The sequence below is a fragment of the Sarcophilus harrisii genome, chromosome 1, assembly GCF_902635505.1.
Source record: "Sarcophilus harrisii chromosome 1, mSarHar1.11, whole genome shotgun sequence".
Classification (NCBI taxonomy): Eukaryota; Metazoa; Chordata; class Mammalia; order Dasyuromorphia; family Dasyuridae; genus Sarcophilus; species Sarcophilus harrisii.
The window spans coordinates 268,086,673-268,102,428 of NC_045426.1; the positions used below are offsets into that span (position 1 = coordinate 268,086,673).

General features: G+C 35.2%; 1 protein-coding gene across 1 annotated transcript in view; it reads left to right on the plus strand.

Annotated features, from left to right (window-relative positions):
* The first annotated feature begins 690 nt into the window (after positions 1-690).
* The window catches only part of TMEM130 (transmembrane protein 130), a 58,969-nt gene continuing 43,903 nt past the window's right edge, over positions 691-15,756 (plus strand). Inside the window, 1 exon segment of the mRNA XM_031941649.1 lies at positions 691-1,012. Within this exon segment, the coding sequence (XP_031797509.1) occupies positions 691-1,012 (322 nt within the window).

The window sequence follows — 15,756 nt, forward strand, 5'->3', positions numbered from 1 at the left end:
AATGCATAAAATAAAATAATAATAGTAGCTAATACTTTTATAGTACTTACTACGTATCATACATTGTGCTAAGTATTTTACATTATTTGATTCTCACAACGACTCATTTTATAGGTAAAGAAACCCAAGCACAGAGAATGACTTGCCCAGGATCACACAACTAACATTTGAGGTCAAAACTGAACTCAGGTCTTCCTAACTCTGGATTACAAAGGGAACCAATTATATTAAAATATAAACAGGAAAACTTCAATCATGCTTAATCTAGCAGTAGTTCTAATAACTATAGTAATTTCTAAGTAGTGATAGGTATAGTCCATATTTTGCAATAGCCGGGGCAACTATGTGATGTGAAAATAAATGTGATTTTGGTACAGGCAGTCACAAGAACGGCCAATACAACTGTGATTTGTTGCCTACATTCATAATGAAAGGAAAAGCTAAATTTCGATTAGAGATTATTAAAAATGAAAATGATGTCATTTTCCCCATCGAAGTTCAGTCTGCGGATCTCAGGTTAAGAACTCCTTAAATTAGACAACCTCTAAGGTCCCTCCCAACTTTAAATCCTCAGAAGTGACGACTTGCCGAGATTTCTAATCTTTAGATCATCCCTCCCTCTTCCTTTTACCCGCAATTAGAAAAGGCTGGTGGAGGAGGGGAGATTCCCACTAAAGTAGGACAAGTGGAATGCTGGTGGAGAGCTGGAAGCATTTAGTGCCCTCAGGTGGGCTATAGGTGGCAGCAGCAGCAGCAGCAGCAGCAGCAGCAGCAGTAACAGAAGCAGCAACAGAAGCAGCAGCAGCAGCAGCAGGAGGAGGAGGAGGAGGAGGAGGTGATCAAGCTTGGCTCTCCGAGCTGAAAGGGCAGCAGAGGAGGCAGGTTTGCACTGTCAGGTCCTGCAGCTGACCACAGTACGGAATGCAGATGGCTGTAGCAGCGCTGGTCACCTTGAGCAGAATCCTTATGGTTGCTAGCTTCCTTCTTGTGTCGGAAGCCAGAACATCAGCAGGTAAGTTTGGTTCCTACCTCCGTGAAGTCCACAGAGTTGTGCCGGTTAAAATGTGTGTCATTCTTCTGGATCGCTGGGCAGGAAATGTTGTGGGCGTTTAAATGCCCACAGTCTCCTTCGTGACACTGATGCCCCTCAACCCCTCTCGGAGTGTGATTGGGAGGTCATGTCATTATTTATGGTTATTTCTGAGCGTTTGACACATTCCCTTCCCTCTCAGGAGTCCAGAACTATCTTCATTCTGCATTCTTTATCTTCCCTTCTCTTCCCATCCCCCTCTTCCTTCTCTTCTTTCTTTAATAAGCTAGATGCCCTTTGATGAATATTAAGGGAAAAGCGGGGCGGGCGATCCCCAGGACTCGGACAGCTTGGAAGGGAGGTTAGTAAACTGAACAAACCTTCTGGAAATATGCTCCCTCTGTTGGGAAGACTATTGTAGCCCCACTCAGCGAAGGACTGGAAATGAGGGAGTGCTATTTTGGTTTTTCTCATTTTTCAGAAGTTTCACAAAAATCACAGTAAAAGAGCTCTGTGCATTTTGTGAGGTCCTAATCAAGAGTTAGAATACTTGCACCTTTGCTCCCATCTCCATTCCCGCTCCCTTGTTACTGTTTGGGGAATTTATGGCAAAGGGCAAGTCCTTTGTGGGTAGGATTGTCTATTTCAGAGATCTTTGATCATCTTATGCCCCTTGGCCATTTCTGGTCATCTTGCCTGTTTCTTATGATTGCAGTGTTCTTCTTCTCTCACCCATGCCTCTTGAGAATCCCTGGTTTCCTTCAAAGATCAGCTCAAGTGCTTCAAGAGGCTTTTCCTATTTTCCATCCCATAATTGTACATGTCCTACACTTACTTATATGTGAGCATAATAATTGTAATGATGATAATTAACACTTATAGTTACATATATTTACATATAGTTTTTTATATATTTACTTTGTGCTGGGCACTGTTAAATACTTTACAATGATTACTATTTTTATTGTTTATTATGCCTTGCCCCCAGTAGAATGAAAGTTTCTTGAGGGCAGCAACTACGCCATTTTGTGTTTGTATTCCTAATGCTTTACTTGACATAGAACCTGGCACAGAGTAGGTGCTTAATAAATGTTTGTTAATTGATTAATTAGTCCAGTATCGATTACTACTTGGTATGGAGCTACTTTTCCTTCCTTGGAACTAGCCTTCATAAATTAGATATTCAAGAACAATACTCTTCTGATCTGGGTCCTTAATAATTGAATGTCTATTACCATAGACAGCCCAAACTGAAAGAAAAATTACCAAAATGGATCCATTTTGTTTTCAAATCTTAACCACACTCATGATTAGAATTCTAGGTTCATTATAGTCAGGCCAGCACTAAGATTACCCTCAGATCATTGATAGCTTGAGAAAAGTATATCTTCCCACTCTTATGTTCCATGTTTGGCACCTTGTAATAAACGGTTCCCTGAGCTATTATAACTTGATTTCCCAGAGTCTTAGGTCAGCTCTAGATGACCCCTGTCTGCCAGTCTCCATAGATCATGAAATTTTTAAACAAAATTTATCAGTGCCATAATTTTTTTCTTTTCTCCCACAAATAGAACACTTCTTTTTAAACCACATTTTGTACTGTAAACAGAAATTAAAGGGAAAGAAGAACTACAGTCAGGGAAAATCTACCACCTCTTGAGGCAGCCTATTCTTTGTACCCAAAGTCATAGGATCAAATTCACAGTCAAAACTCAGACTTGAGCCTCCAAGTCTCAAATCCAAAGCTAAGAGTTCACACTTCTATGATGCTTTATTTATTTATTTGTTTGTTTGTTTTGGTGAGACCTGTGATGTCACTGGTGTAGAAAATTCCAAATGAGAAATTCCTTCTACCAGTGCTATTCAGCAATTGCTCTGGTTATTTATAGTCTTTGAGGGTATCCTGGAGCACTGAGGGGTTATTTATTGCTCTAAAATTGCCAAAACATAGTAGTCAAACTGCTAATATGTGTCAAAGAATGAATTTGAACCTTTATATACATAACTTGAATTTAGCTATCTACTATGCTATTTAGTTTCTCTTCATCTAATGTACATAATTCTTTATGATTTGCAAAGTACTTTCTTGGCATCAACCCAATAACACTCCTAATGGAAGTAAAATCTCAATTTCAGATGGGGAAACTGAGACTCAAAAAAAAGAGAGAGAGAGAGAGAGAGAGGAGAGAAGAGACATTAGGAAACCCACAGAGTGCCTTACAAGGTATGGCTAAATAATACTTAGGTGGCACAGTGGGTAGAATGCCAGACTCACCTTTCTGAGTTCAAATCAGGACTTAGACATTTACTAGCTGTGTAACCTTGGGCAAGTTACATAAGCCTGCTTACCTCAATTTCCTCATCTGTAAAATGAGCTGGAGAAAGAAATGGCAAACCCCTCTAGTATCTTTGCCTAGAAACCCCATAGAGTCATACAGCTGAACAACATATTTACATAACACACACATACACACACACACATATTGTATATTTATAACTTCATATATATACATATATGCATTTTGTATATATACATACATAACATATATATGTGCATTATATATATATATATATATAAATTTAAATTAATTAAAGTCCTCAGATCTTTAGCTTTTTTTTTTCTTCTTAAAGAAATTAAGTCTTGAGGTAGCTAGTTGTAGTGAATAAAGCACCAGCCCTGAAGTCCAGAAGACCTGAGTTCAAATCTGGCCTCAGATACTTAACACTTCCTAGCTGTGTGACCCTGGGCAAATCACTTAGACCCAATTTCCTCAGCCCCCCCCCCAAAAAAAAAAAAAAAAAAAAAAAAGAAGAAGAAGAAGAAGGAAAGAAAAGAAGAGAAATAAAAGAAATTAAGGGTCTTGATCTAAATTTTTGAAAACCTGTAAAATAAGGCACATATCCCTAAAAGAAAGCTTCTTTTGAGGCCCAAAGTCTAGAACCTTATCTCCCTGAGAAGTCTGAGTTCATTTCACTTGGTAATTCATACAGAAATGGAATTTTTTTTCTTATCAGATGTTTCTCAAAAATTATAAATAACTCCCAATTTAGAAAGTTATATTTTTAAAGTTTGTAAATGGAGTATTTTCAACTTGGAATGCCTATTTTCTCTTAGAAATAAAGTTATTCGTTTTGGTCATGTATACTTATTGTGTATCTAATTTATATTTTAATATATTTAACATCTACTGGTCATCCTGCCAACTAGGGGAGGGGGGGGGGGGTAAGAGGTGAAAAATTGGAACAAGAGGTTTGGCAATTGTTAATACTGTAAAGTTACCCATGCATATATCCTGTAAATAAAAGGCTATTAAATTAAAAAAAAAAAAAAAAAAAAAAGAAATAAAATTATTAATAGTGATTTGGTTTGGAGTCTACCAAAAAACCCAAAATATTTCATCAGAAAATCAATCACTACTTTTTATATGAAATATTTTCCTGATTTTCCCCAGTTTACTAGTGTCTTCTTAAAAATCAACTTTATATACATATATATGTATTTATTTATACATATATGTATGTATGTATGTTTGTATTTGTGGGGGAGCTGGTCCCTTATGCCCTTAAGAAGCTTGTTGGAACTTCATAAAGCAATCACTCTGCCAAATTTGTACAATCAACACCTCCTTATTTAGATTGTAAACTCTTTGAGGGCAGAGACTGTCTTTTGCCTCTTTTTTTTTTTATCTTAGTGATTAGCATAGTGCCTGGCATATAGTAGGCAATTAATAAATGCTTAACAATTGGTTGATTTTAGGGTTACTTTACACTTTTACTTTCTGTAATTAGATTCTTCTACTTTCCACACTAAGGCAAAGAGTGGGAGGGTGGGAGTTAGAAGAGCTATTCTCTACAGATCTGTATATATGCATGTGCTCTCCCATTGGGCTAGTCTGTAAACTCCTTCATAGAAGTGATTGTATCCTTTTTGTCTTTGTATCTCCAAGGCTGAGCACAATGTCTAACCCATAGGCCAGGAACATGGTAGGTTTGATTGATTCTAGCGTTGGCACTAAATTGATGCTGGGAAGGTCCCTTTATCTCTGGGAACTTCTTTTTCCATATTTGTAAAATGGGGATATGTATACCTGCATTACCTATTACACTGGCTTAGGTTTTGTTTGTAATCAGATTAGTTTTTGTTTTGTTTTTTTTCCTATCCTGGATCTTTGATGTCATTGCTATAGTAAAATTCTTCTAAAGCAGGTATGCAGTTGTTTAAGTTAAGAAAATTACCCCAAACACTAAGAAGTTAAGTGACTTTTCCAGGCATATGCATCTAGTATGTGTCAGAGGCTAAGACCTGAACTCAGAATTTCCTGATTTCAAATTAGTGTTAAGAAATTGTGACTTGCTCAATCACACACAGCTACTCTGTCAGAGATTATGACTCAGGTTTTCCTGATCCTAAGGTTGGCTCTCTACCCACAATGCTGTGCTTCATTATCAAATTAAATTTTATATAGAAAATGCTCAATGAAATGTGAAGTGCTATGTAATTGGGAGCTATCAGAACTATTACTATCAGATAGTAATATTATGGTATATTTTTATGAAAAAGAACACCACTTTTCCCACTGTGGCTTTGGGGGGTTTACTGTTATGTGATGATGGAAATAAGAAAATGTAGCAATTCTAGTTCTGTATTCTGTTATGTATTCCTCTAGTTTCATGTTCCTCCCAAAACTATTAACTAAAACATCTCAATAAATATGAATGGAGATTCATTAAAACATGGGAAATTGCTAGATTAGAAATCAGAGTGCAGAAATTAAAATCCTTACTCTACTACTTGCTATCTCTGTGATTTTGGACAAGATTCTTGACCTCATCCTAATTTTGGCTTTGGCTGAAGGTGACTTCATGTTGTTTAGTATCAGAGAATGTTTCCCCCAAAATGGAATCTTCTCCATAACTTTCAATCACATACTGCTTTCCCACAGGATTGTCTCTTAGCTTGCTTTGCTTTCTTTCATTCTTATACTCAATTCTAATTATAAAGCAGTTTTCTGCAAGCAGGTAGATGGCTCAATCTATACTCGGGGGAAAGCATCCTTTTTTTGGGGGGGGGCTGTGCTCTTTGCCTTAGTTTCTTAAAAAAAAACAAACTATAGAGTAGAAAAGGAGGGTGGAGGCGGGGAATCGATTTAGGAACTACTTTCTTGAATTGAATTTCAAAAGAGAGAAGGAAAAAAACAATCCAGAATGACCTTTGTATCTCCTTGTGATCACTTGCCAGCATATTTATGACCTGAAGAATTTGCACATGTGCAGAAAGATCATTTAAGAGGCAATTGAAGTAGTCCATTGCATATAGTCTGGGCCAGCAATTACTGGTCTAATTTTGGCCAGTTGAAGCAAGCCTCTTGCAGGAATGGAATTTTCCTTAGAGGATACTGAGGGCCTTCTTGGCATAATATTCAGCCTTCAGAGGCCCAGAACAAGTTCTGTTGTCCTCAGGATTTCCTTTGGTGGTTGATGGTGGTGCTGATAGACTATGTCACTTTACAAATGATCAAGATATTTATGGGTATACAAGCAAGCAAATTGGAAATAACTTTGGAAAGGTACATCTTAGTAAAAATACACTTTTGTCCCTGCTTATCAGATTTTGCTCCCAGCATCATGCAAAACCACCCTATTTTGAGTAACTGTGCAAAGGAAAGGAATGCAAAGAATACTGACTTTTGGGGTCAGGAATCTTAGTCTTAGCTCTGTGACTAACAAGTATTATAACCTTAGGAAAGTCACTCTCTGGGCCCTCTTTTTTTTCCCTCTTTTTTTTGAACCTGAAAAACTAAAAAGGTTAATTACATGAGTATGAGTTGTAGCCTACTAATTTCCTTAATTCCTTCATCTCCTTCATCTCAATAAAAACTCTTTTGTTTTGTTTCCAACTTTTTAAGAATGCTGCTTTCTTTGTTGGTTTATCTAACTAAATAACCTAATATCTAATTACAGGTGTTGATGGTCACTCATATCTTAAGATATGACTGCTCCCAGATAACAGACTCTGAGCAAGTCATTTACCACATGCACACACACACACACACACACACACACACACACACAAAGGCATCATAATTGTCAAGCTAAGGAGTTGTATATTTTGACAAAGAATTTCTAGTTTAATTCAATTCTTTGCTGAGCATTTACTCTCTGTCAAGCACTATGCTAGGTAATGGGAATACCATTTCCATTAAACTTCCCATAAACCTCCATTTGGACATATAACATTTGTATAGATAAATAAACACAAAATAATTTCTAAAGGAAAAGTGCATTAAGTGGATCAGAAAAGGTTTCTGACAGGAGAATGGAATTAATCTTTTTTCTTTTTAAAAAAAATTGATTAATTTTTTATTAAAGCTTTTTAATTTTCATAATATATGCATGGGTAATTTTTCAATATTAACCCTTGGAAAACCTTGTGTTTCAATCCTCCCCTCTCCCCTGGATGGCAATATGTGTTAAACATGGTTAAAAAAAAAATATGTTAAATCCAATATACGCTTACATAATTATACAATTATCTTGCTACACAAGAAAAATCAAATTTAAAAAAATGAGAAAGAAAATGAAATACAAGCAAACAACAAAAAGAGTGAAAATACTATGTTGTGATCCATACTCAGTTCCCATAATCTTCTTTCTGGGTGTAGATGGCTCTCTCCATCACAAGATCTTTGGAATTGGCCTCAATTATCTTATTGTTGAAGAGAACCATATCCATCAAAATTGATCATCATATAGTCTTGTTGCCGTATACAATGACCTCCTGGTTCTGCTCATTTCACTCAGCATCAGTTTATGTAAGTCTCTCCAGGCCTTTCTGAAATCATCCTATTGATTATTTCTTACAGAACAATAATATTTCATTCATATACCAACATTCATATACCACAATTTATTCAGCCATTCTCCAATTGATGGGCATCCACTCAGATTTCAATTTCTTGTCACTACAAAAGGGCTGCCACAAACATTTTTGCACATGTGGTTCCCTTTCCCTTCTTTAAGATCTCTTTTGGGATATAAGCCCAGTAGTAATACTGCTGGATCAAAGGGTATGCACAGTTTGATAGTCCTTTGGGCATAGTGGAACTAATCTTTAAAAGGAGTTAGGGTTCTAGAAAGTGAGAAGAGTGAACAAGTTTATTCTAGGCATGAGGCATAATCTATGCAGACAGAGAAAAAAGCTCAGTTAAAAGTTAAGTTGTCAGGACAGTTTAGTAAAATTCATGAAGGGAAATCATATGAAATAAATCTGGAAAGATAGATGGGGGCTGTATTTTGGAGGCCTTTAATTGCTTAGGGGCAGCTAGATGGTACAGTGGTCAGAGCACCAGCTTTGGAGTCAGGAAGACCTGGATTAAAATCCAGCCTCAGACAGTTAACAGTTTCCTAGCTATGTGACTCTGAGCAAGTCACTTACCACACACACACACACACACACACACACAAAGGCATCATAATTGTCAAGCTAAGGAGTTTGTATTTCTGTCACCAATGACATAATGAAACAATGGATCTAGAGTAAAGAGTCCGGAGTTTAAAAAAGGGAGAATGGAAGGGTTCCGGCATTTGCTAGCTATATCTCAGCTTCCTAATCTATAAAAGAGAAATCATAATAGCATGTGCTATTCCAGTACTACTGTGAAGATCAAATGAGGACAAAAGGACTTTACAAACTTTACAGCATTATGTTGATTCCAACTATTATTATTTTACTCAAAAGAAAATAGGAAACCCTTGATTTTTGAGCAGAAATATGACAAAGACCTCTGAGCAATATTGATTTAATAGCAGAATGGAGAATAGATTGGAAGAAAGGAAATACTAGAAAAAGAAAAGGGTGTTGAATAAAATAGTCGGGAGAGAGGTAATGAGAAAATGAGGAAATGTGGCAGAGGGAGTGCAGAGAAGAGAATGAAATATGTTACAGGAGGTAGAACTGACAAGAGATGTCAAATATTTGTATATGAAGAATGAAAGAAAGAAAGAAATCAAGATGAGTTTCAAAGAGCAAAACTGGCTGAAGAATGGAAGGTGCCCTTTTTAGCAAAAAGGAAATTTGGAGGAAAGATGAGTTTAGAAGGGAAGATAGGAAATTTTATTTTGTACATGTTGATTTTGAGATGAACCATGGGGTATCAATATTCAAAATAACATGTAGACTGTTGGCAAAAAACTAGAATCTAAAAGTATGCCTGAAATTGTGTTTTAGACTTTTGGGGGTTTACAACAACATATTACAAAGATTTTACATTGTGATCAAGTGGGATTTATACGAGGAATACAGGGATGGTTTGACCTAAGGAAAATATTAGCTTAATTGATCAATAAGACTTAGTAACAAAATCACGATTATATCAATAGGTTGAAATTTTTTTTTTTTTACAAAATACAATACTCCTTATTTTTAAAATATGCAGAAACATAGTTAAAATGGATTTTTCCTGAACATGATAAGGAGCATCTACCTAAAGTTAGCAACAAGCATTATTTGTAGCAGGCATAAGCTAGAAGTCTTATCAGAAAAATCAAGAGTAAAACAAGAATGCCCATTGTGACCAATATTATTCAGTATTGTATCAGAAACGCTAGCAATGGTAATAAGAAAAGAAAAAGAAATTGAAGGAATCAGCATGGTCAATGAGGTAATAAAACTATCTTTTTATAGATGATATGACTGAAAAAATACTTGGAAAATCCTAAAGATTCAACTAAAAAGTAATTTTTAAAAGTATCTTAGCAAAGTCATTGGTTATAAAATAAAACCCATGTAAATCGCCAGCTATTTTATATGTCACCAAAAACAAAACAAAACAAAAAAAAAACCAAAACCCTGCAAGAAGAGATAGATAGTAAGAAATATACCATTTAAAATAAAGGCAAACTGTATAAAATATCTGATAGTATATCTATCAAAGCAAACATGAACATAATTGTAAAATATCTTTTATATAAATAAAATCAGATTTAAATAATTGGAGAAATATTATTTATGGATAGACAGAGACAATATAATAAAAATGACCATATGACCTAAATTATAATGTTTATTTAAAGTCATCTCAATTAAATTACCAAAAAAATTACTTTACTGGACTAGAAAAAAATTACAAAATTAATTTGGAAGAACAAAAGGTCAAGAATATCAGAGGAATTGGGGCAGGGGGAGAGAATGTAAAGGAATGCAGTTTAGCAATACAAGATCCTAAAATATATCATAAGACATTAATTATCCAAACTATCTGGTCCTGGCTAAGAAATAGAATAATAGGAAGTATTAAATTATAACAATATTATCTAAGAATAACTTTAAATGACTAAGTCATTCTGAATGTTATAATTCCTCAAATCAATTATAAAGTACCTATGAAAAGATGCTTTCCACCTCCAAAGAAAGAATTGGTAACTAAGAAACATGTATAGTGTGTTTTTTTTTTCCTCTTCTAATCTATATAGATATTTGTAAAGTAGGGTTTTTTTTTCCTTTTAAAAAAAATCCTTTTTGGTATTCATGCTAGTAATGATATTGTTAGATCAAATTTATGATTGAATTTATAATCCTTTGGCCATAGATCGTATCTTTTGATCATTTATCAATTGGAGTATGACTTTTTTTTTTGGATAAATTTGACTCAGTTCCCCAGAAAAACTTGCTTGAAAATTCTTTTTACTATCGCTAATTGTATTTCTCTCTCCCATTTATTCTCTCCTCCTTTTATTCCTCCCCCAACATACCCTTTCTTTTATCACACACTTCTCTCCCCAGTCTCACTTTCCATATTCCATTCCCTATTTTCCTGCAGGTTAAGATAGATTTTTGTCCCTATACTATGGTTTTACACACACACACACACGTATCTAATGGGCAGAGTGGGGAGGAGGAAAAAAAATACACAATAGAGAACAATAGAAAATTTAGAAAGAGGCACAGAAAAACAGAGTAGTTTTGAAAATGATGTTTAGCATTTACTACATAGTTATTATAAGTAAACAATGTGAAATGGAAATTCATAGTTTTATATTGAATCTTCTTTTTATGTTGTGTTGATACATGGAAATGTTCTTTTTTTGCCTTTATGTATTTAAGTTTAAAATGAATTTTTAAAACTTTTAAAAAGATTTTTAGGGAATTATGCAACAAATTCTGGTGTTGGAATGAGGACAAAAGGATTTTTTATTTTTATTTTCTTAAATAGTATTTTATTTTTCCAAATACATGTAAAGATATTTTTCAACATTCACTTTTGCAAAACCTTGTGTTCCAAATTTTTCTTCCTCCCTTCCTCCTCCTGTGTCCCCTAGATAGCAAGTAATCCAATATTAGTTAAATTTGTATTATCTAAGGGAACAGTTTTTTAAAAGAAACTGACAAAAAAAATGAAGGTCAAATTGGAGTTAGATAATAAAAAACTTAAGTAGCTCTAGTAAGCAAAATAGAATTCCAAAGTCCTAAAGAAGGAATGCAAAAATGAAGGTAGTTGAAAGAGAGAACTAAGATTTGGGATTTGGCACAATTATGAGTTATATTAAAATCTGAGATGTAACTATTCCTATGGGTACCTGAAGTAGAAAAGATATATAGACCATAAAATTGAGAAAATTAATGAATTGTGTGTACTTATGTCACAGAGTATGAGGGTAGAGAGAGAATCATCAGAAAGCATTATGAAGTGCCTTCATATGCCAGGCATTGTGATAGGCATAAGAATACAAAGACAATGAATAAAACATTGTCTACTTACAAGAAATAATGGGAAAATAAGCATCTAAGTGGAAAGAGTAAAGACATAAAATACAGTATAGGATCCAGCTGAATTCTTCCAACATTCTCCTCCAAACAGCTTTTATTAACTCCTTAGCTCTCATTTTAAAGAAGCAAAGCCAACAAAAGATCAGGAGATATTTTTCCAACCTAAGAAAATTTTGGCAGTCTAAAGGAAATATCCATAATACTGAAGGGGGCACAGGTCTGAAGCATGGCAGTAACACCAGCAGTGACCGTTTTAGAGACGGTCATGATAACAGTAGCAACAGTTTTAGGAGCTCTTACCCTAGAGTTGGTAAGAGGCTCAGACAACTGGTCAGAAAGAGATATTTGCTAGCAAAGGGTCACTATCACTGATTGGCAACTCTTGCCAATCAACGGTCCTGGATCACAATTCAAGATGGAGAGGAGTGCTTGTGATAGGCTAGAAGGGAGAAGGTTTTGGTCCCAGTTCCAGGGTCAAAAGGGATGCTAGAGCTTGTGACCATAGAGGGGCAGGAGCCCTTCCTGGGTAAAGACTAGAGCATAGACCAGGAAAGCAGTGTGTCACACCTTCCTCAGATTACACAACCTTATAGACACCAAAACCTTCAGAACTAGTTCTGAAAACAGCAGCATGAAAAAACCTGAAACTGGACACTGTGCCTACCCAAATACTGGGGGCACAGCCCAGCTCTAACATAAAATTCAAAGTAAAGAAAGAGGCCTGGAAAATGAGAAAACAAAACAAATAAAAAAGACATAACCATAAAAAGTTACTACATAGAGGGGAAGATCAAAACATAAACTTAGAAGAAAAAAAATACTAATTATTTCAGACTTACTTTTACAGGGGAAAAAAGAGGCTAGACATCATATTAAAAGAAATTATCAAAAAAAAAAAAAACCAAAAAAAACCTGCTATGATATTCTAGAACCAGAGGATAAAATAAAATCTGAATTAAATTTACAGAAATAAGAGCCATTCCCCCAATTCATTAATGATCAAAGGATATAAACAGGCAGTTTTCAGAAGTCAAAGTGATCTTTAGTCATATATAGTATAGTCATATACTCAGAAGGATTTTTGGGAAGATGGTCAACTAAATTTTAAGCTCTCCAGATTTCCCCCACAAACAGAAGAACAATTTTGCACCTTAGACTGAACATAGACTGGTGAAAAATCAAGATTTGGTACAGAACAGATATTCTTCTGTATAACCCAAGAAGATCTAAAGAAAGTCCCCAGGCTGGGGATTAACCTGTGTGAAGTGCAAACACCTCCAGACAGTTCTGGGGAACACCAAGTTAGGGATAACTGAGGCTAACTGGGTTTGGCTGGAGTCTCAGCAGGAACCTCAGAAACTTTCACCTCCCAGACTATGTGGATCTGGGGGTCTGAGCCCGAAAACCCCGAGAGAACCTTGGCTGATTAGGAACACCAAGCCCAGCTGTGCTGTAGAGACAGACCTGGATGAGAAGGAACCAGCACCTGGTAAACTCAGAAACAGTGGGGCAAGGACACTGTTGGCCATGGACACTTGCAGAAGGGTGCGACTCTTAGTTTGGGACTCTTAGTTTGAGGAAAGAGATAAAGTGAAGACAGAAGGACTAATGCCCCTCTCTAGGCAGGGAGAATTTATAGAACTCAAAAAAGAATTTTAAAATCACATGAGATATGAAAAAATGATCTAAATCCCTACTAATTAGTGAAATGCAAATTAAAACAACCCTGAGGTACCTTTTCACACCTCTCAGATTGGCTAAGATTACAGGAAAAGATAATGATAAATGTTGGAAGGGATATGGGATAATACATTGTTGATGAGGTTGTGAACTAATAATCCAATCATTCTGTGTAGTGTTCTTTGATTCGATTTTCCTGGGGTCTCTGGGAGCAGCCTTCTTTTCAGTTCAGTAATCACCACAAGAACAACCAGGTGTTAAAGTCCAAATCTTTTATTGTCTCCTTGTCTGGGACTGGGCAGCTTTCTTAGAGACTTTCCCGAGTCTTGGTTTCAGTGGAGAAACTACGGAGGCCAGGCCAGCCACAGTGCTAATGGAAGTGAATGAATCTCTCCGAGTCCAAGGGTTTGTGCTTCAGCCTCCATCCACCACAAAGGTGGAAAATGGAATGAATCTGTCTCAATCTTTATTTGTTGTAAGATTAAATCAAACTATTGTTTGTTGTAAGATTAAATCAGTCATACTGAACCATGCTAAACCAGATAACCATTGTCTCATCAATTCCACTTACTTAGAACCTTGTAAGCATCCTTATTTCAAGTTCAGAGGCCTGGCCCATAACAATTCTGGAAAGCAATTTGGAACTATGCCCAAAAGTCTATCAAACTGTGCATACCCTTTGACCCAGCAGTGTTTCTATTGGGCTTATATCCCCAAGAAATTTTAAAGACGGGAGAGAGACCCACATGTGCAAAAATGTTTGTGGCAGCAAGAAACTGGAAACTGAGTGGATGCCCATCAACTGGAGAATGGCTGAATAAGTTATGGTATATGAATGTTATGGAATATTATTGTTCTGTAAGAAATGATCAGCAGAATGATCTCAGAGAGGCCTGGAGAGACTTACATGAACTGATGCTAAATGAAGTGAGCAGAATCAGGAGATCATTATACACAGCAACAATAAGATTATGTGATAATCAATTCTTATGCGCATGGCTCTTTTTAACAGCGAGGTGAATCAAGGCCTTTCCAATAGACTTGTGATGAAGAGAGCCATCAGCACCTAGAGAGAGAACTATGGAGACTGAATGTGGATCACAGCATATTATACAATGAGGTGCAGAAGAAGAGTTAGCAAAGATAGGAAACGTGTGTGTGTGTGTGCATGCATGTATATATCTATATATGTAAATATAAATATATCCTTGTGTAACTATAACCTTTTTGGGGGAGTTACTGAAAGGGTAAAAAAAGAATAAAGTAAAAACAAGTGCGTGGCAGAGAACAAAAGAACAACCTACAAGGAAATAAAATGGACACTCATGTATATAATTTCTTTTACTATTATATATCTTTTCTTAAACTGATAATTCATTGTTATATATTTTGAATCCTCCTTGATGTTCTATTGGACACATGACAATGTTCTGTTTTGTTTTGTTTTATTTTGTTTTGCATTTCTTAAATTATTTTTTAAATAAATAAATTTTAAAAAATGCTTTGTGATCTCAGACAAAGTTATGACTAAAATAGATTTAGGAAAGGGAAATAAACAAGTTATTTACATTTTGATAAAAGGTACCATAGACAATGAAGCAATATCGGTACTGAAACAATATGCAACTATAGCATCTAAATCTTTAAAAGAAGAGTTACGTGAATAACAGGTGAAGATAAATAGTAGTACTATAATAGAAGGGGACTTTAATTTTCCTCTCTCAGAACAAGATAAATTTAACTAAAAACAAAATGGAAAAAGAAAGAAGTTAAGGAAACTAATCGAATTTTAGATACATTAGATATGACAAATATCTGGAGAGACTAGAAGGAGATACATTTTTTTTAGCACTTCATATTACCTTTACAAAACTGACCATATATTAGTACATTAAAATGTTATAGTTAAAAGCAGAAATATTAAAAGTATTCTTTTCAGATCAGAATGCAATTAAAATTATATTTATTAAAGGACTACAGAAACAGATAAAAACTTAATTAGAGATTAAACAGTCTATTTTAAATAAGTGGGTGAAAGAACAAGTCATAGAAACAATCAATACTTTCATTAAAGAGAATGACAATAATGAGACAATGTATCAGCACCTCTGGGATTCAGAAAAAGTAGAGATTAGAGGAAAATGTATCCCTAAATGCTTCCTTAATAAAGTACACAAAATGCAGATTAATAAATTAGCATACAAATTAAAAAAAATAGAAAAAAGAACAAATTTAAAATCCCCAGTTAAACATTAAGTTAAAAATTAAAGGTGAGTTTAAT